This window comes from Martes martes (genome assembly GCF_963455335.1).
Source record: "Martes martes genome assembly, chromosome: 17".
In the NCBI taxonomy this organism is placed as follows: Eukaryota; Metazoa; Chordata; class Mammalia; order Carnivora; family Mustelidae; genus Martes; species Martes martes.
The window spans coordinates 1,399,903-1,423,997 of record NC_137905.1 but is presented as its reverse complement, the minus strand read 5'-3'; the positions used below and the strand labels follow the sequence as shown (position 1 = coordinate 1,423,997).

At 66.7% G+C, this 24,095-nt stretch overlaps 1 protein-coding gene across 3 annotated transcripts in view; it reads right to left on the bottom strand.

Annotated features, from left to right (window-relative positions):
• Positions 1-22,721, bottom strand: part of PIEZO1 (piezo type mechanosensitive ion channel component 1 (Er blood group)) — a 52,208-nt gene extending 29,487 nt beyond the window's left edge. For all 3 annotated transcript variants that reach the window (XM_080827835.1, XM_080827836.1, XM_080827834.1), the window contains exon 1: positions 22,388-22,721. In XM_080827835.1, coding sequence (XP_080683961.1) covers positions 22,388-22,451 — 64 coding nt within the window. In that variant the 5' untranslated portion in view covers positions 22,452-22,721. The remainder of the gene's footprint in view (positions 1-22,387) is intronic.
• Positions 22,722-24,095: the final 1,374 nt, after the last annotated feature.

Sequence of the window (24,095 nt, the reverse complement as noted above, 5' to 3'; positions counted from 1 at the left end):
GGCCCAGCTGGCCAGCCACACGTCTGAGTGTCCATCCGTCCTTCATCCACCCAACTAACCTGCCCTGAGGACTGCCGTGTAGGCCCAGCCCTGAGACACTCACCGCGACCTGCCAGGCCGCGTGACGCTCCGGGAGCACCCACGGCGGGGGCGGGGGGGGGGCCGCTACGCATGGCGGGGGAGGGCACCTGGCACACAGGGGCGGGGCGGGGGGGGCACACCAGGAGGGCAACTGCTGTGCGGGCACCGGGGAGGCTCCCAGAGGCACCGCACAGCCCAGAGGGGAGGACAGGCTTCCTTCCTTCACGTTCCCTGGGCCTGGTTCGGGAGCAGCCCAAGGCTGGGCGGGGGCGGGGCTTCACGTTCTGGGGACGGGGGGGGGGGGGGGACGGGGGGGGCGCGGAGCCGGCTGTGCCATACTGAGAGAGCCCGTCGTCGTCGCTGTACGCGCGCTTGAACGCGGGGAAGACAGGGACGCCTGGGCGGTTGGTCAGGGAAGCATCTGCCTTAAGCGCAGGTCGCGATCCCAGGGTCCAGGGGTCCCGGGATGGAGCCCACACTGGCCTCCCTGCTCAGCGGGAGGCCTGCTTCCCCCTCTGCCCCTCCCCCACCCCGTGCTCTCACTCTCAAAAAATAAAATTTTTAAAAAATGGTTAAGATGATCAATTTTATGCTCTGTATCTTTTTTTTTTTTTTTTTTCATTTTTAAGGCTCTCTACACCGCACGTGGGGCCTGAACTTACAACCCCGAGATCCAGAGTCACGTGCTGGGGCTGCCGGGCTGGCTCAGGGTGAAGAGCGTGTGACTCTTGACCTCAGGGTCGTGAGCTCAGGCCCACATCGGGTGCAGGGATTACTCCAGAATAAATAAATAAAATTTAAAAATAAAAAAGAGTTGCGTGTCCTACCGACTGAGCCAGCCAGGCGCCCCATGTTCTGTGTGTTTTACCAAAATAAACAAACAAACAACCAGCAAGGACGTCAGAGACTCAAACCCGGGGGGCAGGGGACGCCCGAGCCCGCCTGCGGCTGCTGGTGGAGCCCGAGGCGTGCAGCCCTGTCCTCGCCCCATACCCCGCCTGAGCAGGAGAGCATCTCTGAGAAGCTCATCTGCCCAAAGCAGGAGGTCAGAGGTGAAGAGTCGGGAACAGCAGGGTCAGAGGTCACAGGGCCGGGGGGGGGGGGCAGGGACAGCCAGGTGACCCCACCCTGCAGCCCGTGAGCCCCTCACTCCTTCCTTCACTCATGCACCCAACACACATGACCTGCCCAGCTCCGCAGATGGGGACACAGCAAGAAAGGGAGGGTCTGTGCGTGCCCCAGGGGATAGGTCTCCAGCTCTCCGAGGCACCCTGAGATGTCTGGGGGGCGCCCGCCCGGCCACCCCACCAGAGCACACCATCCCGCACAGAGAAGGCCTGTAAGCCGTCCCTGACTCGTCTTGTCATCAGCCCAGCCAAGGGAGCTGGTACCAGGCAGGCGGGTGGCGCCCAGACAGCCCTCCTGGACGCCGGCCCGGGGTGGGGGCGTGAGCGGGGACCGTGGCCCGCTGGCTCCCTGCGCTGGCAGGGCAGCAGTGTGGCTGGTGCAACACAAGAGGCTCCGGTCCTGTTCCCAGCTGACAGCCCTCCCCCTGCTAGCAGGGGCTGGGGACAGGCCGGGGAGCAGGGGCAGCCCGCTCAGCTGTCCCCCCCGTCCAGGTGCGGACGGGGAATGTCTCGGAGGAGAAGGGCCCCTGTGGAGGTCCAGGCAGGACTTAGGTCCAGGCTCCTGGCTCTGCGGCCAGTGTCCAGGGCTCCGGTGAAGTGGCCGTCCCTGCGGAGAAGGCCCAGGCATTAGAGCGCTGCCTGGAGGCGGCGGCCTTTCCTCTGGCCTTGAAGACCAGCTAAGACTGGGGGGAGGTGAGAGGAGGTGCTGGTCACCCCCAGGCTAGAGCAGAGAAGGAAGGCGCGGAGCTGGAGGGGAGGGGAGGGGAGGGGAGGGGAGGGGAGCAGGCTGCCTAGGCAGCTCCCACCTCCCCACCAGAGCGGCCAGTGACCTCATGGGGGAAATATGCCTTTTCCTGCGCCAGGAACAATAGGTTGGGGGTGGGGAGAGAGAGCCCGGCTGGGCAGGAAAGGGCTCCCTCCTGCCAGGACCCCTCACCCAGAGCACATGCTTAACCCTTTAAAGACCCTCGCGGAGCATGCCGGAGCCCAGAAGGCCCATCCAGCAAGCGCCCCAGCAGACCCTTATCCTGTAGGTGAAGGAACTGGGGTCTGGACAGGGGAGACACGGACCCCTGGTCTCAGCCACTGCCAGGTCAGGAAGGGGAGGCGGGAGGCCGGCAAGCCTGCGGGACCCCACGCGGCCCAGCGGGGACATTCCCTGCAGAGGGCTGGACCCCATGGCCCCCAGGGAGACCCCACTCGGCACACAGTTCCTGGAACGTGTCCCCCGAGGCTGGCCAGTGGGTTAGGTGGGCCCAGACCTTCCCCACCCCAGCCCTCCTGTGGGAGCCCGAGTTCTGAGCCTCAGTTCCCCTATCTGTAAAGCAGGCTGGACACAGCACGTGCAGCCGGAAGGACTGTGGGGCAGGCGGGCACTTCCCAGGCCAGCAGAGTCCTCGGGGACGCAGGCGCGTGTCTTCAGGCCCATGCGAAGGGAGGCTCCAGGAAACGTGTGGCTGGGGAAGCGCACTGCCCACGGGACACACAGGCCAGCGCCACCCCGCAGGGAGCAGAAGCAGAGTGGAAGGGCTCTGGGCAAAGGCAGCTGTGGGCTCAGGGATCCCAGGGGTTCATGGGGGACCCCAGGGGCTCATGGGGGACCCAGCTGACATGGGGCAGTGGCCCTGATGTCATGCCATGGCCCCTAATGGCGTGGAAGCTGAAAGGACAGCGTCCCCGGGAGAGGCCAGGAGGCCTGGATGGCAGAGGGCACACAGTGGTCAGCACTGTCCCGGGGCCCCTAAGAGGGGCAGGATGGCTGCCTTGATGCGCAAATGAGGAAACTGAGTCCAGGACTGGGGCTCCCGCCCCCGCCCCTCAGGAACGGTGCAGTTCCAGGGGACCTAGACAGGATAGCCTGCAGGAGACACACGGGACGGGGACAACCGGTCGGGACTAGCTGGGTCTGCGGAGCAGCCATCGGTGGCCAGGGTGGGGGGCGCCAGGCCGGGGCAGAGCTGCCCCCTACCCCGCAGCCCCTCCCAGCAGCAGCAGGGCCCAGAGGGAGGGCGGGCACTTCCTCCCGCTGGGGTGAGGCCCTGAGCACCCGGCCTGGGCCCCTGGGTCCCAGGGACGCGGGCTGAGGCCGAGGGCTGGGTGGTCCGGAGGGAGGTGGGCTGCGGACCAGCAAACTGGTCTCACCTTCCTCTGGGCTTCTGCGAAACCAGGGAGCCCAAGGGCCAGGGTCTGGTCGGCTGGTTCCGTCCCCGCTCTGCCTACTTCCTCAGCTGGGGACGGGGACCCCGACAGGGCAGGGACCAAGGCCACGGAACAGCGCCGGGCGCGGGGCAGGAGAGGGCGACTACGGGCCCGGCCCTGGGGCACCCAGAACCCACACCCGCACAGGAAGATTCCTCACGTGTCCAACAGAAACAGAAGCAGGATTCGCGCCCCGAAGTGTATGAGAGGTTCTGGAAGGTTCGCTCCCCAGTCGCTGCCAGTATCCACCTGCGCAGAAGGGCTGCTGCGTCGGGCCGTAAGGCCCCCTCTCCCGTCAGGAGAATGTTCTCATGTGTCCCCACTTGGTCACAACTGAACCGACCCCAAAGACGGATGACTGAGAGCACACACAGAAAGGCTCACACATGTGGCCCGGGCTCCTTCCCACGGGGCCTGCAGGTCGGGGGAGCGGGTCACCCACATCCCCAGGACACCAGGGCTCAGCCTCTCCTGACCTGGGTGGGCACCTTTCAGGCCTGCCTCCTGCTGCCAGCCAGGTAGAGCCCCGAGGAGGCCAGGTGGCCCAGGGACAGGAGGTCAGAGTCCCTGATGACAGCTGCTGGGGTGGGGGTGGGGTGTCCTGGTCCAAGTCTCGCGGCCTCCACCGCCCGCTGGGTGTCCGGGGAGGGCGCTGGCTCTGCCTCGCTTGGCTTGAAGAAGAAACCCATGAACACCCCTGCCAGCTTCTGCCAGCGGGTGGAGGGGCGGTGTGGGGGGAGAAATGTGGCAGAGGGGCTGTCTGTTGCCCTCCACCATAGCTGTCCCCGCAGCAGAGCCTCCTGACCCCACGGCACTTGGGTGGCCACACTTCCCCAAACCTGGATATAGACACGGACCCCAGACCCTGACCCAGAGGTTACCAAAGGTTTGGATCTTCCCCCACCTTTCTGGAAGAAGATGACCAGCAGGTCGCCCTGGGGCACGGGAGCGAGCAGCCCCAAGCCCAGCGTCCCCCACCTTCTGGGGACAAGGTCAGTGGTCACGGAAGGCGAGGACAGGAAGGCAGGACATGGCAGAGCCCCTCGTGGGCGGGCGGGCACCCTGGGGGCAGGGGCAGAAGGTAGAGCGCGGGAAAGGGATCTGGGGGCCGCACCGACCACACTGGCAGCCAGAGCCAGGCCCACAGGCCCTCAGGGAACACCTTGCCGCCCCCCAGTCCCATGGGCCACCCCTGCTCTGCGCCCCGTGAAGCGCCTTCCAGCACACGCCCCCGGGACTGAGTCCCAACCCTCCCCCGGCCGCACCTGCCCAGAGAGCCAACCCGGGTCCCCTCTCCGTTCCCCGAGCAAGTCCAGCATTGGCCACACACCGGCCTTGGGGCTTCCTGCCCACAGCACGCCCCGCAGTCCCGGGGGGACACGGCACAGCCTCGGGGTGGAGAGCTCCAGGCCCGCCGGAGGAACAGCGCCGAAGCCCTTCCCAGGGCTTCTACAACTCGGGCCCCTTCCGAGGACCCTCTCCTCTCCCAGGAGGGCAGCCGACCCGGAGTCAGCAGAGGGTAGGGCTGGAGAACCCGCACGGCCCTGTGGGGGGGCCCAGGACACAGCAGGGGCCCCGGCGGCAATGCCAAGGACACTGTGTTACCTACTTGGAACCTAGCCAAGAGCCCCGGGCCCCGCGCTGCTGGCCGAGGGTTTAATTAGCGGGGGGCCCGGACGTTTGGTTTTACGGCTCACGGACTTGCCAGGGCCGGCGCAGTCAGCCAGGCCCTCCCCGTACCGCCAGCTCCGTGAAGCTGCGACGAGGCCCAAGGGGGGGCTGGTGGCCACAAGAGGGACGAGGAGCCCGTGGGCACCAGCCACAGACCTGCCCCTCGGTCCTCACGGGTCCGGGAGCCCCTGACTGTTTATGGCCTGGCCACCCTCCCAGCCACACCCGGTCCCAGATGGCTTCTGAGAGGGGAGGAGGGCAGAGGGGTGGCGCTGCCCTCTTGTCAGTGTGGCTGGGGGCGTGACCCCCTGGGGGTCCAGGATCTGGGGACCCAATGGATGGCATGCTCCCCCCCACCCGTGCAGGTTGGGCGCCTGGAAGCAGGGCAGTGGGTGAGGAACACGGGCAGCCTGGCCTCGGGGACTGTTTGCAGACCTACCGACCCCAAACTGTCCTAAATGGGGTCACCCCCGGATCCCGCCACAGGCCCGTCCTTGCTGGCCGGGCAGGCATTAGGAGGGCTCAGCATCTCTGTGCTCTCCCCTGGGAGGCTGCTTGGACGCCCCACCACGTGCTCAGATGGCAAAGGCCCCAGGCACAGGCACGAAACCCGCCCCGCCAGCAACAGCTCCCTTCACAGCAGATCCGGGACCCGCCGGGCTTTCCGGGGGAGCAACAGGGACCGGGGCCGTCGTGTGGGCGTCACGTGCTGTCCCCGGGAAGGGTCCCGCACCTGGCTGCCCTGCTGGACAGGCCACCGCCGGAGTGCTCTGCGCAGAGGGCCAGGCCCGGCTCTGGCCTCGGGTGGGGCCCACATTCCGTGGGGAGCTCTGACCTGGGGCAGCCACAGGTAAACAAGTGGGGGGCGGGGTGTCCAGGAAGGAAGTTTCTGGACCCGGCCCCACATAGTGCCCCCACCCACGTCTGCCAGGACATGGTTTGGCAATACCCCTCACTGTGGGCCACCTGGAGTTCGGGGCCTGGCCGAGGAAGGGACCACAGTGAGGGGGGAGCTCACACCATGGTGTCCCCAAGGCCAGCAACCCTCAAAGGAAGCCCCCTACCACGCTGGGGGACGGGGGACAGGGGGCTAGAGCCCTCTGGGTCTTCACCTGGGTCAGACCTGTCCAGGGCCCTCACCAGGTCACGGCTCTCCCGAGTCCTTCCTAGGGATGGGCTGGCCTCCTTTAGCCACAAGGAATGGGGCTCCCCGCAGAGCGGCATCCCCAGACAATGACGGGCCGACCAGGCCAGCCAGGGGCCTTGTGCGCCCGTGTGGGGACCTGCTCCTCACTGCTGTGCTCACCCGTTCCTCCCTGGACGACAACCCCCGGCCCACGCGTCCGGTCACAGGACAGTCAGCTCCAGACAGGGACATCCCGACACGCTGAGCCCCAAGCAGTGTGAGGACATGTCCAGAGCCGGGGGCAGGAGCAGCAGCTCAGGCCGGTGCCAGGTGCCAGGTGCCAGCCGGAGCCCCCACCCTCCCTCCACGTGGGAGCGAGCACTCAGAGGTGCGGGAGGGGCCGCGCTGGCTGGGTGGGCGGCGCGACTCGTCCGGGACAGCAGCTACAGGCCTGCCCTTGCCGGCGACCGAGGATCTGGGACACGGACACATGGGCGGGTCAGCTCCGGAGGGGGGAGGGGGCTCTCTAGAGCATTAGGGGCTTCAGGAGAAGAGGGGCGCCTGTGGCCAGTCGGTTAGAGGAGCGACGCTCGATTGCAGCTCAGGCCATGACCTCAGGGTCCTGGGATCGAGTCCCACCTCGGCTCTGCGCTCAGCGCCGAATAGGCTGCAGATTCCTTCCTCCGCCCCTCCCCCACTCACACGCTCTCGAAAACCAGATAACAGACTAAACGATCCACAGAACGGAAGCACGTGTCCCACCTGCCCCCCGTCACCCAGGCCTGGGGGCCTCTGAGCGTGCGGTGAGGCCCCGGGTCGCAGACAAGGCCTTAAGCCCTCGGGCTGACACGAGAGTCCAGAGCCCTCGAGAGCCAAGCTGATCGGAGCGGACGGACGGACAGATGGACGAACTGAGGGAAGTCGTGAGTAAACACAGACACTGCAGCCACCCCACCCCCACCCCGAATTCCAGGCTAATTGACAGGAATGATGTGTCACAAGGCCACAGCACGTGGGGCCTCTCTGCCTGAGCCGGGCACCCCGTCCCCGCAGATGCAGGCCACCCGGGCCCTCACGCAGGTATAGACCCCACCGTCCAGCACTGGGGGGCCGCCATCCCTCACCCTCGACAGTGGCCCCATGGGCAGCCGCTGGGACCCCGGGGTGAGCACCGGCAGCCGGGGCAGCGAGTCAGAACGAGGGTCCACACCCAGCCTAGCCCGTGGCGTGCGAGGCTCAGGCTGCAGCCAGGCACGGGGACGAGGGCACGAGAGTCGGAGCGCCGCCTCCGGGTGCACGGTCTCCCGGGGGCAGCGGCAGACAGCTGCGGAGCACAGAGACACGGGACGAGAAGGAACCGGTCAGCGCAAAGCCCGCGGGAGCCAGCAGGTCAGCCTCCCGGAAGCCCTTCCCTTGGGGGCTAATGGGACCTGGGCCCAGAGATCCCGCAGAGGATGGTCCAGTTGCAAAGGCCCTGGGGTGGAAATGCTCTCGGGAGACCGAGGAAGGGGGCGTGCCACCCACGCTGAGTCTCAGCCAAGGAGCCTGGGCCCTCCCCCGGCCTGCCGGCCGCAGTGTTTTCCGTCACATCCTTCACTGCACCAAAACTGACCATAACCCGCGGTGTCCAGCCGTGGTCCTTAAAGTGGGTTCCCAGGCCAGGCCACCGGCATCACCCAGGAATTTCTCCAGCTCTCCGGGGACGGGAATGCGCCTGATGGACTCAGAACCCACGCTCCAGAAGATTCCCTCGAGACCCGAAGGGCACAGCGCATCCTTCTTCCAACTCAGAAGCAAGACCATGACCATTCGACCGACTGGCCACACCTGTCTCTTTTTTTTAATAAAGATTTATTTATTGTAGGGGCGCCTGGGGGGGCTCCGTGGGGTAAGCCTCTGCCCTCGGCTCAGGTCACGATCCCAGGGTCCTGGGATCGAGCCCCGCATCGGGCTCTCTGCTCCATGGGGAGCCTGCTTCCCCCCCCCCTCTCTGTCTGCCTCTCTGCCTACTTGTGATCTCTGTCTCTCCGTCAAATAAATAAATAAAATCCTTAAAAAAAAAAAAAAAAGATGCATTTGCTGTAGAGACAGCGTGCCAGTGTGGATGAGGCGAGGGGCTGAGGGAAAGAAGCAGACTCTGGGCATGGCAAGGAGCCCCACGCGGGGCTCAATGCCCCGACCCCAAGATCATGACCTGAGCTGAAACCAAGCATCACTCTTCTAACCGACCGAGCCCCCCAGGCGCCCCCATGCCACTCTTCTGACGCATGTGTCCACCTTGACAGTGTGACCTGGGATGCCCCCTTCAAGGGCAACGGCCTTCTGTCCTCAGCACGGCAGGGTCCCCTTACCCTCTAGCTCAGGCTGCCTTCCTGCGAGCACCTTCTCCCCCGGCCCCAGGACAGAGACAGCGTCCAGTAGGGGTCACCGTGGCGGCCCGGCTGTGGGGCAGCTTCGGGGTCACTCCACACCTTCCCGCAGTCCCCCACTCAGGGCCAGAGCTGCCCTTCCAAACGTGGGGGTCCACCCCAGGCTCGCCAGGGGCCACATCTCCCCAGCTGTGGGCCTGGGACTCAGGGTTGGGGTGCTGACTCAGAGCCTCACCCTATGACTCAGCCAGCCCACAGCACCCCGAGTCCCAGCCTGTCCAGTCCGGCTTGGGCCCGGTTGGCCCTGCTCTCTGGGGGCCCTTCCCAGCAGGACAGAGGAATGCCACCTGGCCACCTCCTGCTGCCGGGCGGGGGCGGGGTCACTGGCCAGGTGGGGGAGGGTATGCTCCGGGGCTGAGGGAGGATGGTTGTCCAGCGGGAGCCTGACTCAGGTCCTGGCCTCACCTTCCCATGCTGGGCCTTGGTCTCCCTCTTAGTGAAACGGGACAACAACGGGCAAAAGCCCCATGACCACCTTTCCCCCCAGCAGACGCCCCTCCCCCGCACCAGCGTGGAGCCTGTCCCCAGAGCGCAGGCCACAAAGGAGGGCACGAGCCCCTTGTGAGGCCAGTGTGAGGACCAGAAACGGTCTCCAGTCTGCGTCACAAGGCAGGACGTCAGGGGACATGGCAGAAAGGCCAGGGGTGTGCCGAGAGCCGCGTCCTGTGCCGGCTCAGGACAGGCGTGTGTGACGGGCGCTGGGGCTGGGTGCGGCGGCTTCTGCGGCGACCTGGGGAAGCTGGTGGTACTGAAATCAGCGGACCGTGAGCAGAGAGACAACGGTCCGGGAGCTACCCAGATGCAAGCCCCCAGGGCCGAGGGGAGGCCCCTGGGAGAGGAGTTCTCCGGGGCGGCCTGTGGAAAGTGGGCTCAGGACTGCGACACCCCCACCCCCGCCCGAATCCCGCCCGCCGCGCCGTCTCTCCCTCGTGTGTGCGACCGGGCTCCCCAGGGAGGGCGTCCTATCGTCCCCGTCCTGCCAGTCCCGCTGCTTGGACGGGCCTGCCCGGGGTCACGTTCCACACGGTGACAGCAGGCCGGCCCGCCAGGCTCCGCCGCCCAGGCCCAGACGGCTGCGGGCTCGGGGGGACGGGCCCCGCGTGCTCTCTGGAAACGCAGCCCCTCAAGACGCGGCCCAGGGAAGAGTCAGCACTGTCCTCTCCTGACAACCGGCCGCTGCAGCAGGGACCCGGCCCACCCTGCCCTAAGCAACCAGGCTCTGCCCCCGCGTGTGACCTGTCCCCACCGGCCCACCCGACACCCCCGTCCCCCTCGTCCGCGCGGAGCTTTGGACACGGGGTAGCGCAGAGAGGCTGGAGCACGGGCGTCCGCGCCCCGGGCTGGCGTGTGCTCTGCCACGGGGGTTCATGCGGTGCGGGTGACGGTTGGCTGCCTTCTGTCCCTCTCCCTCCTCCAGGAGAAACACTCGTGGGTTTCAGGACAGCCCCAGAAAGGGTCCCTGCTGAGCTCCGGGACTCCATCAGGGGTCACTTGCAGGCGGGCGCTCAGGCCGCGGCTGTGGTCTGGGAAAGGAACAAGGAGCCTCCAAGCAGGGGGGGCGGCGGGGTCCTGCGAATGCGAGCCCATGGCGGCCAAGCCCCAGTTCCTGAGGGACCAGAAGCCAGAGGCTCCAGCCGACCGCCCTCCTACTGCCTGAGGCGGGAAGCCCGAGCCTGCAGTGGGGACGGGAAGCCACAGGCTTCGCTGGAAACCCCCCGCCCCCCCACATCTGAGATCCCCGACGCGCCATGCGCTGGGGCCGAGCTGAGCTAACACATCTCTGGTCGGGGGGGGCGGTGGGGGGCGACGGGAAGTCACAGGCTACGGCCACTCAGCCAGTGAGCGACAGCATCAGGCTGGACCATTCCCCCTCCACCCCGCCAATCTGCAGGGCGGCTCAGGCCTCCAACCCCACAGCAAGCGCCACCATCGTGCCCCCTGCCCAGCCCCTCACGGCCCCCTTAGTCCATTGGACCCACCAGACCAAGGTCTGCAGAGTGGGACCCGCAGCCTGAAGGTTGGTGTGGTCTCAGGCCAGGGCCCAGGACCGCCCCCCATCGCAGCCCAGCCAAGCCAGGGCCCAGGGGCAGCGCCGGCTCCTGGGCTTGGAGGAAGCACCCCGGAGCCCTGGGTGAGAGCAGAGCAGAGGTCCCCATGCCCTGGGGGCGACGGCAGGCGGGGACAGGGCTGGCCTGGCCCGAGCTATACGTTCAGTTCCTGGAAAAAAAGGGACGCGCTGCTGGCTCACCCACTGCATCCTGTTTTTATGGAAACTAATCTAATTCCTAACCACGCAGCCAGTGGCAGACGCCCAAGGGGGTCCTGAGAGGCCACAGAGAAGGGGCGCCTGGGAGGCAGGAGGACTCACTCGGCCTGGAGGCTGGGGGCAGCTGCGGCCCAGCTCCACTTCCGAGGGTCAGAGCCTCGGTCCCAGGGGAGGCCCGGGGATGACGGGCCCTTCCTGGCAGCGAGGAGCTGGCCGGCTCGTTTCCACCCCAGCCTCAGCTGGACCCTGAGCCAGGAGCGTCCGGGGGCAGCCATCACCCTCAATGGGCTGGTCAGAAAATGCCAGGGCCGCCACGGCCTTCAAGGACCTATCCCTGACCTGGTGGCCTGGGAACGGGTATGAGCCCCATCTACCCCGGAGGCCGCTGAGGGCTACGACACCAGTCCGGTTTGCTTTGTGAATGCGAAGCGTGCCGGCTGATGCCCCCTTGGGGCCTGTGTGAGCCCCAGGGCGACGGCAGGTCTGGGAGACTCGGCCTCCTATCCAGTCCTGGGAAGCCCTGGGCCAGAACCAGGCCTTACTGCCCACCCCTGAGCACCACCACTGCTCCAAGCCCTCCCTGCTCCTAAAGGGGGCGGGGCAGGAGGGAGGAGGACGCTGCTGCGGCATCAGGCCAGCCCTGCCCCAGGCTGCCACATCCCGAGAGTCCGGGCTAACACAGAGACACACAGAAGGGCCGTGGGGCTCAGGTTCATCTCCTCCAGCGGCCGCGGCTGACAGCGAGAAACCGTTGAGGTCTGGGGAGAGTGGGTCGGGGGCCGGGCAGGCCTGCAGAAACCTCCTCTCCATGCCTCCCCCATGCTGTTTCCATCTGGGGGGGGCCTGAGGACAGGGACATCCCCACCCATAAGCAGACACGGTGTCCGCTGGGGGGCTCCCTCCCCCACCCACTCCGCCGGCCCCACGGCACAAGGCCATCCTCACAGCCCGGGTCCGGCGGGGCCCTGCAAGAGCCCGACAGGCACCTGCCATGGGCGCCGCCCGCCGCCCATCCCCGCCAAACCAGGCCCCAGTCCCTGGTGCCCCGAGGCCAGCCCCACACCATGCCCCCTGACTGGCCCCGGGGCCCCAGAGCCGACTTCCAGGCACCGTCCTTTCCAGCCGTGGAACTTGGAACGTGCTTTCCTCTTCAAGCTGATTCTTCGGTTGCTACCTCAGAGGACAACGAGCACGGCGGGCACGCGGCGGGTGGAGGGGGGCCAGGCTCACGGGGCGCTGCTGTCTCGCTCCTCCCACCACCAGCTCTGAACCCCATCCTGAGAGCAGGGAGTTGTCTCGCAAGGCCAAGCCCTCTGTCCTAGAGCTTCCCGGCCAAGGCTGGAAATGGTCCCCAGTGTACGGGGCCAGGCATCCTCCTTGTGGGAGGGCACCCGAAAACTCCCCAGCTGTCAGGGGCACCCACCACCCCAAGCGAGGGCTCTATGCGTGGACAGAGACATGCCCGCCCCGGCCACTCCCTCCCTCCCCGGGCCACACACACCCCGGGCTGGGAAGGACCATCCTGCCAGCAGCCCACAGTGTCAGCCACGACATGTCCTCGCTGCTGTCCCGTGGGAGCGCCCAGCAGCCATGACTCAGCCAGGCCCGGCAGGTTCCACTGTCCCCGCCCAGGGGGGGCCTGAAGCTGGGTGTCTTCACCCCACCAGCAGCCACCTGGGCTCCGGAACGTCACCAAGCTGCCCCAGATTCCTGCCCGGTGAGAGCACGGACGTGCTTGGAGGGCCCTGGTGAAGAGCGCCCTAATTAGAGCCGGACTCTGTGGGACGCGGGCGCAGCCCCCCCAGCGCGGGACCGCCAGCAGGGGTGAGTCACGGGCTCCTGGGTGCACAAGCAGCTTGGGGCGGTGAGGGCTTGCGGGAGGCGGCACCCTCCTCGCCTCCCAGGTCCACTTCGCAAGGCTCCCCTGGCCCACGCACCTGGCGGGTCACCCAGAGGGCCACGAGGCCAAGCGGGGCAGGCGCTCAGCTCGCAGCTGGGGCACAGGGAGGCCTCCGGACGGAGGGGCAGCTGCTGGTGCTGAGCGCCTGCCCCAGGGCCCGCCTGCACCCATCAGGCAGGTACGCCCCACTTCCCGAGGAGCGGCATTCGCGGCCCAGAGAGGCTGTGTCCCTCGTCCCAGGGCACCCAGCGGCAGAGCCAGGTTCAGAGCCGGGTCCGACAGGACCCGCGCGGAGGACCATCCGCTGGCTTCACAGGGGGCGTCACGAACCACGGGTCTGAGAACACGCACGGCAGACACGCGCGAGCCTGAGTCCCTGAGCGGCTGCTCCCGGGAGCCCCCCAGTGACAGTGTCCAGGACGGAGCAGAAGCCAGCTGAGGTCCCTCCCAAGGCCACCCCTGCGGGGGTCCCCACTCTCCACCTGCACATATGGGGCCACGGGGCGGGGCTACGGCAGGACAGAAGTGGCACAGAAGTGCCACAAGCCATGACAGACACGCTGCTGCCCCGGGGCCATCCTGGAGGGAGGCTTTACCCCCCACAAGGCCACCGGCCTGACCAAACCACCACTGCCAAGACTCTGGGGTCTGGCACCTTGAGGCTCCAGGGCTGACAGCCACGCCCGTGGTCAGAACTGGGAAGAGGGGGCAGGAATCCTGGACCCTAGCACAGGGTGGCCAGCCAGGTTGCTTGGACCGTGTCCCCTCGCCTGGCATCCCGGACAGTCGCATGGGCTCCCGCGGCCCAGCCTCCGGCCAGCACCAGCACAGACAGCAGCCGGACGAGGAAACCGGCCTCCAGTGACAGGAACTGCTGGATGGGCCGCGGGCCCCGTGTCCCCAGAAGCCGTGCCCGGACCTCGAGGCCCCTGCCGGAGGGAGCCCATAGGCCGCAGGGCTCCAGCTCCTCCCCGGTCAGCGGGTCCCAGGGCCCCCGCAGCCGCCTCCTTCCCTCCAGGATGACCCGCAGCTCCGCCCACGGCCTCAAGAAGTCACCCTGGGCAAAGGCAGGAGCTCCTGAGGCCACCAACTGGGACATGCCTGCTCCTGGCTGGCCCCCTTGGCCTCACCGCCCTCCCCGCAGGGGCCACAGGGCCCTGCTCCCAGCCCCTGCAGACACAAAGGGGGGCGCAGTGGCTCCCGGCCCCTCAGGATGCCAGAAGCGTCTCTCAGTCACGGTCCGACCCATCGGGCCTACAGCCTGACAGGCCTCTCCACTCCCAGCGAGCCCCCCGAGGAGCGTGTCCCCCTCCGGCATGTGACTCAGCTTCCCCTCCACACAGGGAGCCTGGGAGTACAGATGGCGAGACCAAAGGCCCTGACCGTGGAGGACGGGGAAGCGCGGGGCACGAGCTCTGCACACCCAGTTCTCAGTTCGGGGCAACGGTGGGGGAGGAGGAGGAGAGGAGCCTCCCTCCCAGGCCAGGAGCGGTGGCGGGTGGGGGGAGCGGAGTGCAGGCTCCCTCCCCCAGGGGCCACCCCACCACCGCAAAGCATGAGCCTGCCTCACTCTGGAAGGACTGAGGGCGGCCCCACCCCCGGGGTGTCTCCCCCCCCCCCCGCAATCTCAGAGAGCGGGACAGATGGGTGGGTGCCGGGTCTTCAGGGGAGGAGGGCCTGGCGTCCTCCCTGTTTCCTCAGGCACAGGACACAGGGACACAGGACCACGGCTCTCCACCCACCCCCAATGTCCAGGATCCCGCGTGGGACCGCCAGCCCAGACAAGGCGCCCACCCGTGGCTTCCATGCTGGCTAGAATCACTCTCAGCAGGTCACACTCGCCCGTCGCCAGGATGAGGACAGTGACCTTGCCAAGGTCAGAGCAACAAGCTTGCTGCCCACTGTGGAAGGTCCCCACGGGGCCCCCAGGCCACGGTCCCTGGATCACCACACGCCCCTGCGCTGGCCCCCCACTGGCCCGGGCTCCTGACCCTCAGAGATTACCACCCACCCCGCCCACCGCCCCCGGGCTGGCAAGGTGCGCCCGCTGATAAGGTCTGGGACACGGTTTCGGGGAGGACAGGAAGTGTCACCACGCAGGGCTCCGGAGCCAGTGGGTAGGTGTGACCCCCGCCACCGGGGGCATCTGAGGGCACCCTCAAACGGCACCCATCTGACAGGGCTCCAGCGGCTCTGCTCACACACCCCTGCTCGCAGGCCTGCGCCAGTTCACGAGGCACAAGAGGGGGCCGGAGCCGGGGCAGCCTTGGGCAAGGACTCCCCTGCCAACAGGTGCCGGGAGCGCTCAGAGCCTGTGGGGCCGGGGCAGGGGGCAGGAGGACTGAAGGGGGTGCGCTGTGAGCAGCGTCTGCAGGCCCCGGGTCGCCCTGTCCTGGACTCAGAACCGTGACTCCAGGGACGCTACCCCTGGGGAGAGTCGGGAGGAGGAACAACAAACAGGCGGTGCAGAAAGGCAGCGTCTGTGGGACACGGGAGGCCTGCCTGGTCAGAGCAGTGTCCCTTTCCAGCCGCCGAAGGACGCGCCCTGCATCCACCAGGCAGCCCCGGGGAGGCCGGGCTACCCTGAGGCCCAGCCATGCGGGCCGCTCCGGGGACTGGACGCCACAGACCCCCGCTCTCAGCCGCCGCCCGTCGAAGGGTTAGAACTGGCACAGCCGTAGGCAGGACAACCCTGCAGCACGTCCCGCTGATGAAGAGTCCAGAGTCTAGACCCCAAAAGCACGCCCGCGAGTCAGAGATAAGACGTGCACCCCAGTGTCTTTAAGCAGGAGACTTTTCAAGGCACATCCCAAGAGGAGACCCTGAAGGGGGCAAGGGTCACCTGGTGTCAGGGCGACACAGACCGAAGCCACGGGACACACGTCACAGCCACGGATGGGCGGCCACGGGAGCGGGAACGTGCATGGCCAAACCCAGGAACACGAGCAGAGGTGGTCGCGGGCACGTGAGTCGGAGACTCGGTGCAGGCGTCTGTGCCTGAGGGACCCGCCAGCAGGAGGGGCCAGGCAGCTGCTGCCCCAGGGCATTTGCTCTCGTGGAGCCGCAGCTAGACTAAAATCAGGAGGGCTCCGGGCGAGCTGCTCCTCCGTGGGACAGTGTGAGTGCAGCCCGAGGCCTGGGGACACAGACCCGCCCCCGCACAGAGCCTGGCCCTGGGGAGTGCCTTCAAGGATCCGGGTCCCAGGCCACCGCACACAGAAAGGGAAAAGCAGAGACCAGCGAAGCGGGGCACCGCAATGGCCCATTTCATTTCCCTTTAAAAGCTCCCTTTAGGGGCGCCTGGGTGGCTCCGGCTGTGGTTGGTGGGGATCTCAGGGTCCGGGATGGGGCTCCGGCCCAGTGGGGAGTCTGCCTGATTCCCTCCCTCTGTCCCTCCCCCACGGGAGCCTGGCTCTCCTGCCAGCACGTGCGCTCTCTCAAACAAATAAATAAATCCTAAGGAAAAAAAGGCTCCCTCTCATGTGGTTACAGTGATGCATTTAGACGGCGCGCCAGCCGTGAGGAGAAATCAGATCCGCGAGCAGGGGGCATAGGGGCTGGTGGAAATGTCCGCACAGGGGAAGGAGAGGCTGCCTGTCACAGGCCCTGCTGGGTCCAACGGGCGAGGGATCCAGACCTGGGCCGCTGAGGCTCCTCCTGGGGGCCACCCGCCCGGGGACCCCCCATCTGGCCTCTGGTGGCTCCCACAGGCCTGAAGAGTGAGCCCCATTTTCCGAGCTGGGGAGGGATGAGCGAGCTCCCACCGGGGCCCCGCGGGGCCGGGCTGGCCGGGCAGGGAGCTGGCGGGATGAGCCCGGTACCCAGCCGAGGGGCGGTGCCCCCCACCGGGAGGCCCCAGTCCCCCTGCGCAGCTGGCTGGCTCTAGGGCCGGTTCAGCCGCCCTTTGCTGGCAGAGGAAACCACAGGGTGGCTGAGGCCGCCGGTCCCTCTTCGGCCTGAGCCCAAGGAAGGACAAGTGACCCTGACTATATATACTTACGGAGAAAAACAGCGCGCACGCCGAGCCCGGTAAACAGCCAGCCCGTTAGGGGGAACCTAAAAATACTCCCTATAATCATGTCATTAAAACACACCAGAAAAACTGACCCACCCCACTCAGCAAAGTCCCTGCGAGCCGGCTGCAGGGAGGCAGGAGGCCACGCACGTCGGCCTGAGGGTGCCCTGGCGTCACCCAGGGGCCGGTGTGGCCCGGACCACGGCCCCAGCATGCGGGGCAGCTCTCGCATCCCTGAGTGGGTGGCTTCCCCCCAGGGCCGAGGGCTGCCACCTGGTCACAGCCTCACGGCTCCCGGACAGAAGCTCCGTGGCTTCCGTCCCCTAGAGGGGCTCCCCAGGACAGCGCGGGTGTGGTTCCCCAGACTGGGGAGGCACCCATACGCCCCATAATCAGGGGCCACAGGAACCGAGGGCCTCCTTCGCAGGGAGGGGCAGAGGGGACACGGAGCCACGGGGTGCGGCCCCCCAGGGCACATCTGTTTATGCCTGGATGGGAGCACACCACACACGGCCCAGCAGAGGGAGGCTTCCTTCCAAAGCACCCGGGGGAGACAGGCTCAGGGCTAGGGAGGGAGCTTTGCCTTATCTGATGGAAATGTCACCGTTCCATGGAAAGCAGTCACGTAAGATTTGTGTAATTAAAAGCAAACAGAAAATCAAAACGGGAAGCCTCCACCCCGACTGTCCCCCACCCCCACCTCCTACCGGCCACTATCAAGGGATGAGAGCCTGGAAACCGCACAGCCCCCACCCCCGCAGCCCCCGCCCCCGCAGCACCCCCATCCACCAGGCCACTGCCGGCTGCTCAGCTCCTTCCAGACGGGGGACCACCTCCCCGGCCTGGCTGCCAACTTCCCTCCTCCCCAGGTCCTCGGCACCCCCAGCCCTGCCCAGCCCCTGCTCAGCCCGAGAGTCCTGCCCTGCCGGGGCTTGGACTCTGTTTCCTACCGTGTAGTTTCCTGCTCGGTCTCCCTCCCCGCTGTGCTTAATCCAGCAAGCCACTTACAGACCAACCCACCGGCGCTGGGAGGACCCCCAGATGACCCCTGACAGCCAAGGAAAGCACAGCCTCGTTAGAAACGGAGAATGAGCCCTGCCCCCCACCCACCGCCACCATTAGCCCCACACAGAACTTAGGCTCCTGGCTCCTGCCCAGAGCTCAGTCCCACGAGACCCGCATGAGGGAATGCTTGAATGAATTTGGGAAACGCTCCAGAACCGGCGCAGGTGGGCACCGCACGGTGGCTGGGGGCCAGCCTGCCCTGGACACCGCACCCCCCCCTTCCTGGGAACCACCTGCGGCTGGTGGGGCAGCCCCAGGGAGGGTGGCCCCTCCACGCAGCTCCCCAGACCCCCAAGTGGGCTGCTGACCGCCGGCACATGTGGGAAAGTGCTCTGGGGCTCCTGGCCCGTGGGGACTGTGTGTGGGAGGCCTGCCACCGGCCCCGCCAGAGCCCGAGACACCACAGAGATCAGAGACTCTCTGGGAGCCGCCTTCCAGCTTTTATTATCTAGTTTATAGGCGAGGAAGCTGGAGCCCAGAGAGTGGTGAGGGCCTGGCAGGTTCGGAGCAGGACACGGACCCATCCCGCAGAGTCAGCTCCACCTCCCAGAGACACCCCCCCCCAGCCCCGCCCCGCCCCCACGTCCCCTCCAAGGGACCAACGCGCCAGCAGGTGTGGCGCTCACCTGCTCCGGGACAGAAGACGTTTCTAGCCCAGCTTCCTCCTGTCCTACCTGCGGGATGTAAGGTGAGTCAGTGAGCGCCCCCCCCCCACACTGCGCCCCGTTCCTCATCAAGAAAACAACTCAGGGAAGTTCAAAAGTCAAGAGCTCGGGTGCAAGGCAGGTGGTCCTACCAGGCCCCACCCACCGCCCCGACAGCCTCGCCCACTCGGCCCGCCCCCCGGAAAGGCCGCAGCCGGCCCTCCGCACAGCCGAGTGCGGCCGCAGTGATCGCTTCTGGAATCCTCAAGTGTCTGCCTCCAGGAAGTCCAGACGGGCTTTGCAAACCAGAAGGAAAAAGAGCGACGTTAGAAACAAAGAAGCGACGTGGGGGCACTTGGGTGGCTCAGTCAGTTGAACGTCCGCCTCTGAGTTTCGGATCTTGGGATCCTGGGATCCAACCAACCCCCACCCCCAACCTCCCAGGGCTCTGCGCTCGCAGGGAGTCTGCTTGTCCCTCGGCCCCTGGTGCTCGCTCGCTCTCTTCCAAAAAATATAGAACGTTAAAAAAAAAAAGAATCTACATAAACAACGTTTATGTATTTCTAAAACAGGTAACCCAGGAAAGACCGGCATTTTGTTGAATTCTAAGGCAAAGGGGGTCTCAGAACCAGAGTGGCCGGGGGAGGCTTCCTGGGGGCGGACGCTCCCCCTGAGCCCCGGGGTGGCGGTGGTGAAGGGGCTTCCGCCGCCCGCTGGTGGGCCGGCCCGTCTGGGGACCCCACCCCAGGAGGCGGTCCCCTGCAGCAGCTCTGGGGCCCATCAAGGTAGAGTCAAGAAGACCCGCCCTTCCTTCTTTCCGCCTTTGAGCACCAGCAGCAAATTTAGTGCTGGGTCAGAACAGGAGCCGCCCAGGAAGCAGCCCTCGGGGCCAGGATCTGAGCCGGGGACTCCTCCCACCCCCAGAGAAGACACTTCCTCTGCAGGACCGTACTGGGCCAGCGAGGGGCTCTCCGCGTCCCCCTGCCCGTGGGGTGACCACGAGTGACCCGTCATCAGCTCCTGGGCGGACCCCGCCCCTTCCTCAACACGCACACAGGTGCACGCACACACCTGAGGTCCCGTTCACCGGCTCACTCAGACTGGCTGACTCATTGCCCTGTCCCCACCGCCGCCCCCAGCTCCACGGCCACCCAGCTCTGGGCACCTGCAGAGCCGGGCCGCAGAACGGGACGAGCTCCATGGTGACCCCCTGCAACCCCATCCTCTCACGGCCTCGCTGCCTGATCACAAGGGTGTGCAGACAGACATGATGAAAAGAAGGAAGTGTCCCCATTCTGAGCATTTCTCAGTGACAGCGTGGCACAGGTGACGCCCCAGGGTGCAGTGGGAGTCAGACAGAGAGAAGCCATATTGCCCCGCCGCAGGGTTTCCCGGAGTCGGTGGCAGTTACCACGCTCTACCACCTGCCTTTCAGACCACGGTGGCAGTTTCTGGTCGCCCCCGTTAGGTCAGGGGGCGTGGCCCATCTAAGGCAGTCACGAAACTTCCTCCCATCTCCCTAGAAGCTCCCAGCTCAGGGTCCTCTGCCCCCAGGGCTGCGCAGACAACAAGGGGGCACAGAGAGGCCACCGTCCCTGCCGGGGAGCTGGGGGGTCTCCGGCACGGGTCAGAGGCAGGCAGGCTGTCCAGGGAGTGGCATGGGGTGAGCGGGGGGCACTCCGGGATGACTCACGCCCTCATCACGGCCATGGCGGGAGCTGGCCCAGGGCACTCATGACTAACAGCCCGATGCCTTCTCCAGCATTCACACACTCGTTTCAAAACACTGCGGAACTACCCGTTTCCAGCCAAAGCCCATCACGGGATGAGGAGGGGCACGGAGAGCGGCAGAGTCGATGGCTCCCTGCCCACCAGCGGGACAGCAGGACGGTCCCTAGGGAGTTGCCGACGCCCAGGACGGGAGAGCCGGCCTCGGTCGGTACCACACCGGCCGCCCCCCTCCCCCAGCTTAAGAATCAGCCCCGAAGCCAAGCACCACACCCGGACACAGAACCACACGGGACACGGCCTGGGTCAGTGTCTGCAAGAGACTCTCCGAGGGCAGTTTTGTGTTTACAGAGAAACAGAGGACAGGATGCAGTGAACTAGTCACCCGCAGTTGAAAAGCTCCCCAGCTGCCTTGGGTAGGGCCCACAAGCAGCGAGAGAATTAGAGGGTCCCCCCGGCACCCACATGGGCACCAGCCAGGGGCCAGAGAGCCCAGGAGCCCTGACTAATGATCAGGCCAATATACCCGGGCCCCGGGGCCCCCTTGGCTCCACCGCCTGTCCTGGTACGGCCCCGCAGGCCAGTTGTGGCTTTTACGTGTTTGCACGGCTGGAAACAGTATCAGAAGAGCTCGAGATGTGAAAATATCTACTCTGTGCCCCATGACAGGAGGAGCTTACCATCGTGCACCAGGGGTCTCCACCACCTCCACACGGCCTCCCCCAGCCTCCCAGGTTCCTCTCGGGCAAGGCCAGGCTAAGGCAGCCACAGGTGCACTGCAGGGCAGAGGGGAAGCTGCCCTTTGAGAAGCTTACTGTTCCCCTACCCACCCACCCCCAGCTAGGTCCAGGCTGCTTGTCCGTCCGTCTGGCTGTCTAGAGGCGGGAGGAGCAAAGCCAGACAGCACAGCGAACAGGCCAGGTGACCCTGCGCTCTCCCCTGAGCTGACCCCGGGCCGCCCTGTCCACACACCGCTGACTCAAACTCTCCTCTCCGACCTCAATGCTTGCCATTGATTCCTGTCCCGAAAAGTCCCCCGTTTCGCCGTCTTTCGCTGCTACAAATCAAAACACAGTCTGTTTGGGAGCCCAAGTGCAGGCCGCTCCCGCGCCCCGGCCCCCAGGGAGGCCGGCTCCCACCTAGCCCGGAGGTTGGCAGAGGCCCACCTGGAGCGAGTTCAGAGGCCCTGGAAGAGCTTCCAGAAAAGAAACACCCCACCCAGCACGCTCTGATGGACTTCCACCCAACGGAGGGACGTCCACAAGGCAAACCATGCCCCGTTTCTCCCAGCGCCTTGACTCAGACTGCTTTCCAGCTCCCAGCCGGCAGAGACGGCCCCACGTGGAGGGGCTGGGGGCGGGGGACCAGGGGAAGGGGGAAAGGCCTTCTCGGGCATTCTGCCCTGGGCACTGACGAGGCAGGAGGGCCGCGGGGGTGGGGCTTAAGAGCCCGCAGAACCCAGGGACGCTGCCGCCCACCGCAAGCGGGGAACTGTGATGCCAGAGTTGGGGGTCCTGGGCTCTAATGCCCAGAGCCTTCTGGGGGCTGCTCCTCCCCCAGCGCCGGGCAGGCCCTGGGGACTGAGCCAGGGCAAGGGAAGGCCAGGGAGGAGCCTGCAGGACCCTTCCCGCAGCACAGGCCGGCCCCAGGCCGCGGGGGTGGGGCCGGGCCGGGGCGCGGACGGACGGACGGACGTTAGTTCTGCTCCCAAGCCTCCGGATTAAACAGCTCCAGGCAGGAAGCCCGCCTTCTCCCAGATTGGTCAGGAAGTCATGATGCAAGTTTGCGCTTTTCTTTCCCCCCCCTTTTTTTTTTTTTTAACACGAAAGAGGGAAAGAGATTCATGCCCCCCTCCTCGGCGTTCCAGCCTCCCCCCGAGCACACCGGCCCCTCCGGCGCCCCGACTCCCCCGCGTCCCTCCCGAGGCCCCGGCCGCTCTCCGCGCGCTCGCCGGCCCGCACCCGAGGGCGCCCGGTGCCACCTCACCCCCGCCCCGCCGCCGCCCTCCCGGCCTCCCCGGCGCGCTCATGCTTCTGGAATGCGGGCGCCGCGGGCCGCGCGTCCCGGCCCGGCAAGTCGGGAGCCGGGACGCAGCCCTCGTCCAGCCCGGAGCCCCCCGCGCCCGCGCCCACTCACCGGCCAGGAGCGCGAAGGGCAGCAGCAGCCAGTAGAGCGCGGCGCCGAGCACGTGCCGCTCCATGCCCGGGGCGCCCGCGGGGCCGGCGGGGGGTCGCTCTGCCGCCGCCGCTCTAGGGGGACATGGCGCGCAGGGCGGGTCGTCGCACGTGCCGCGCCCCGCGGCCAGGACCCCCGGCTGGGCGGCGGCGACCCGGGCGCCTCCGCGGCCGCCGCCGCCGCCTTCCTCTCCTCCGCCTCGGCCCGGGGCCCGCCGAGCCCGCTCCGGTGCCAGCCCTGCCCCGCGGCGGAGCGCAGCGCGCGGCTCTCGGGGCTCGCGGAGGCCGAGCAGGGCCGGACGGCGGCTGGGCTCCCGCCCCTCGGCCCGCGGGCCTTTATAGGCTCGGCCCCCGCCCGCCCGCCCTCCGCGGCGTGCCCGCCTCCGCGCTCCTCCGACGGCCCTCCACGCCCGGGAGCCCCGCGCGCACACGCCCGGGGAAGGGCTTGGTCCCGCCGCTCGCGGTGCGCGCAGGAGGGGCTGCGCAGCGCCGGGGCTTCCCGGGCGGCACCCCACGCCCCACTGCGCCCCGCGTGGCCGGAGCGACTTTCGCTTTGGTCCCGCACACGTGAGCGCGCAGCGCCCCCTGGGGACCGTGGGGGGGGGTCGGGGCTGCAGTACCGGGGCCCCCACCAGCGGCTTTGCGCCGATCCCTTTGCTGTAGGGGGACAGTGACCCCCGCGGGAGCGCCGCCTGGGCCCGGCGTCCCCTGCGGTAGAAGATAAGGTCTGCGTCCGGGCTGTGCCGGTCACCAGACCCTCCGTTTGGCCTTTGCCACCGTCGAGGTGAGCTTGGGGAGGAGAAAGGGGAGGGCCCATGGTGTAAGGGGCAGAACCCACGTGAGTGTGGTCCTAGGCCCCAGCCTGGGCGTACAGGGGCGTCAGTGAAGCTGGCGGGTGTGGTTGGGGCCCCGGGAGCCTGCGGCGAACCCGGACCCACCCCACACCCGCCTCCTGGTGACAGCCCCAACTCAGGCCCAGACCACTCTTCAAAGGCCAGAAATGCTGGGGCATCTGGTGGCAGAGTCCGTTAAGCCTCTGACTCTTGGTTTGGGCTCAAGTCCTGATCTCAGAGTCATGGGACGGAGCCCCACCTGGGGCTTGGGGCTTGGCGCTCAGCCCAGAGCCGGCTTAAGACCCCCTTTCCCTCTCCCTCTGCCCCTCCTCACTGCTCACTCCCAAATAAATAACCCTTTTTTTAAAAATAAATAAAACTTAAAAAAAAAAAAAGATTGTATTTCTTTATTTGAGAGAGAGCACAGGGGAGGGAAGGTCAGAGGGAGAAGCAGGGAGCCTGATGCGGAGCTCAATCCGAGGACCCCGGGATCACAACCTGAGCCAAAGGCAAAACGCTTCACCAACTGAGCCACCCAGGTGCCCCACAAATAAACCTTAAAAAAGAAAAAAAAGTGAGAAATACAGACTTTCAGAAGTCTGGTGTTCAATGCTGACCGGTTTTTCTCCCTGCCTCTTCTGCCTGCTTAATTCGTGCTGGCATTGTGTCTGACCCTGGCTTTTTTCTAGAACCTTGGGGTTCTTCCCCAAGGCTGGGGACATAAGGTCCAGCTGTGTGGGAGGCTGGGGACATAAGGTCCAGCTGTGTGGGAGTCCAGGACCCACCCGAAAATCCTGGCTAGTCCCAGGCTCTAGTGGAGACAGCTGGTGCCAACCT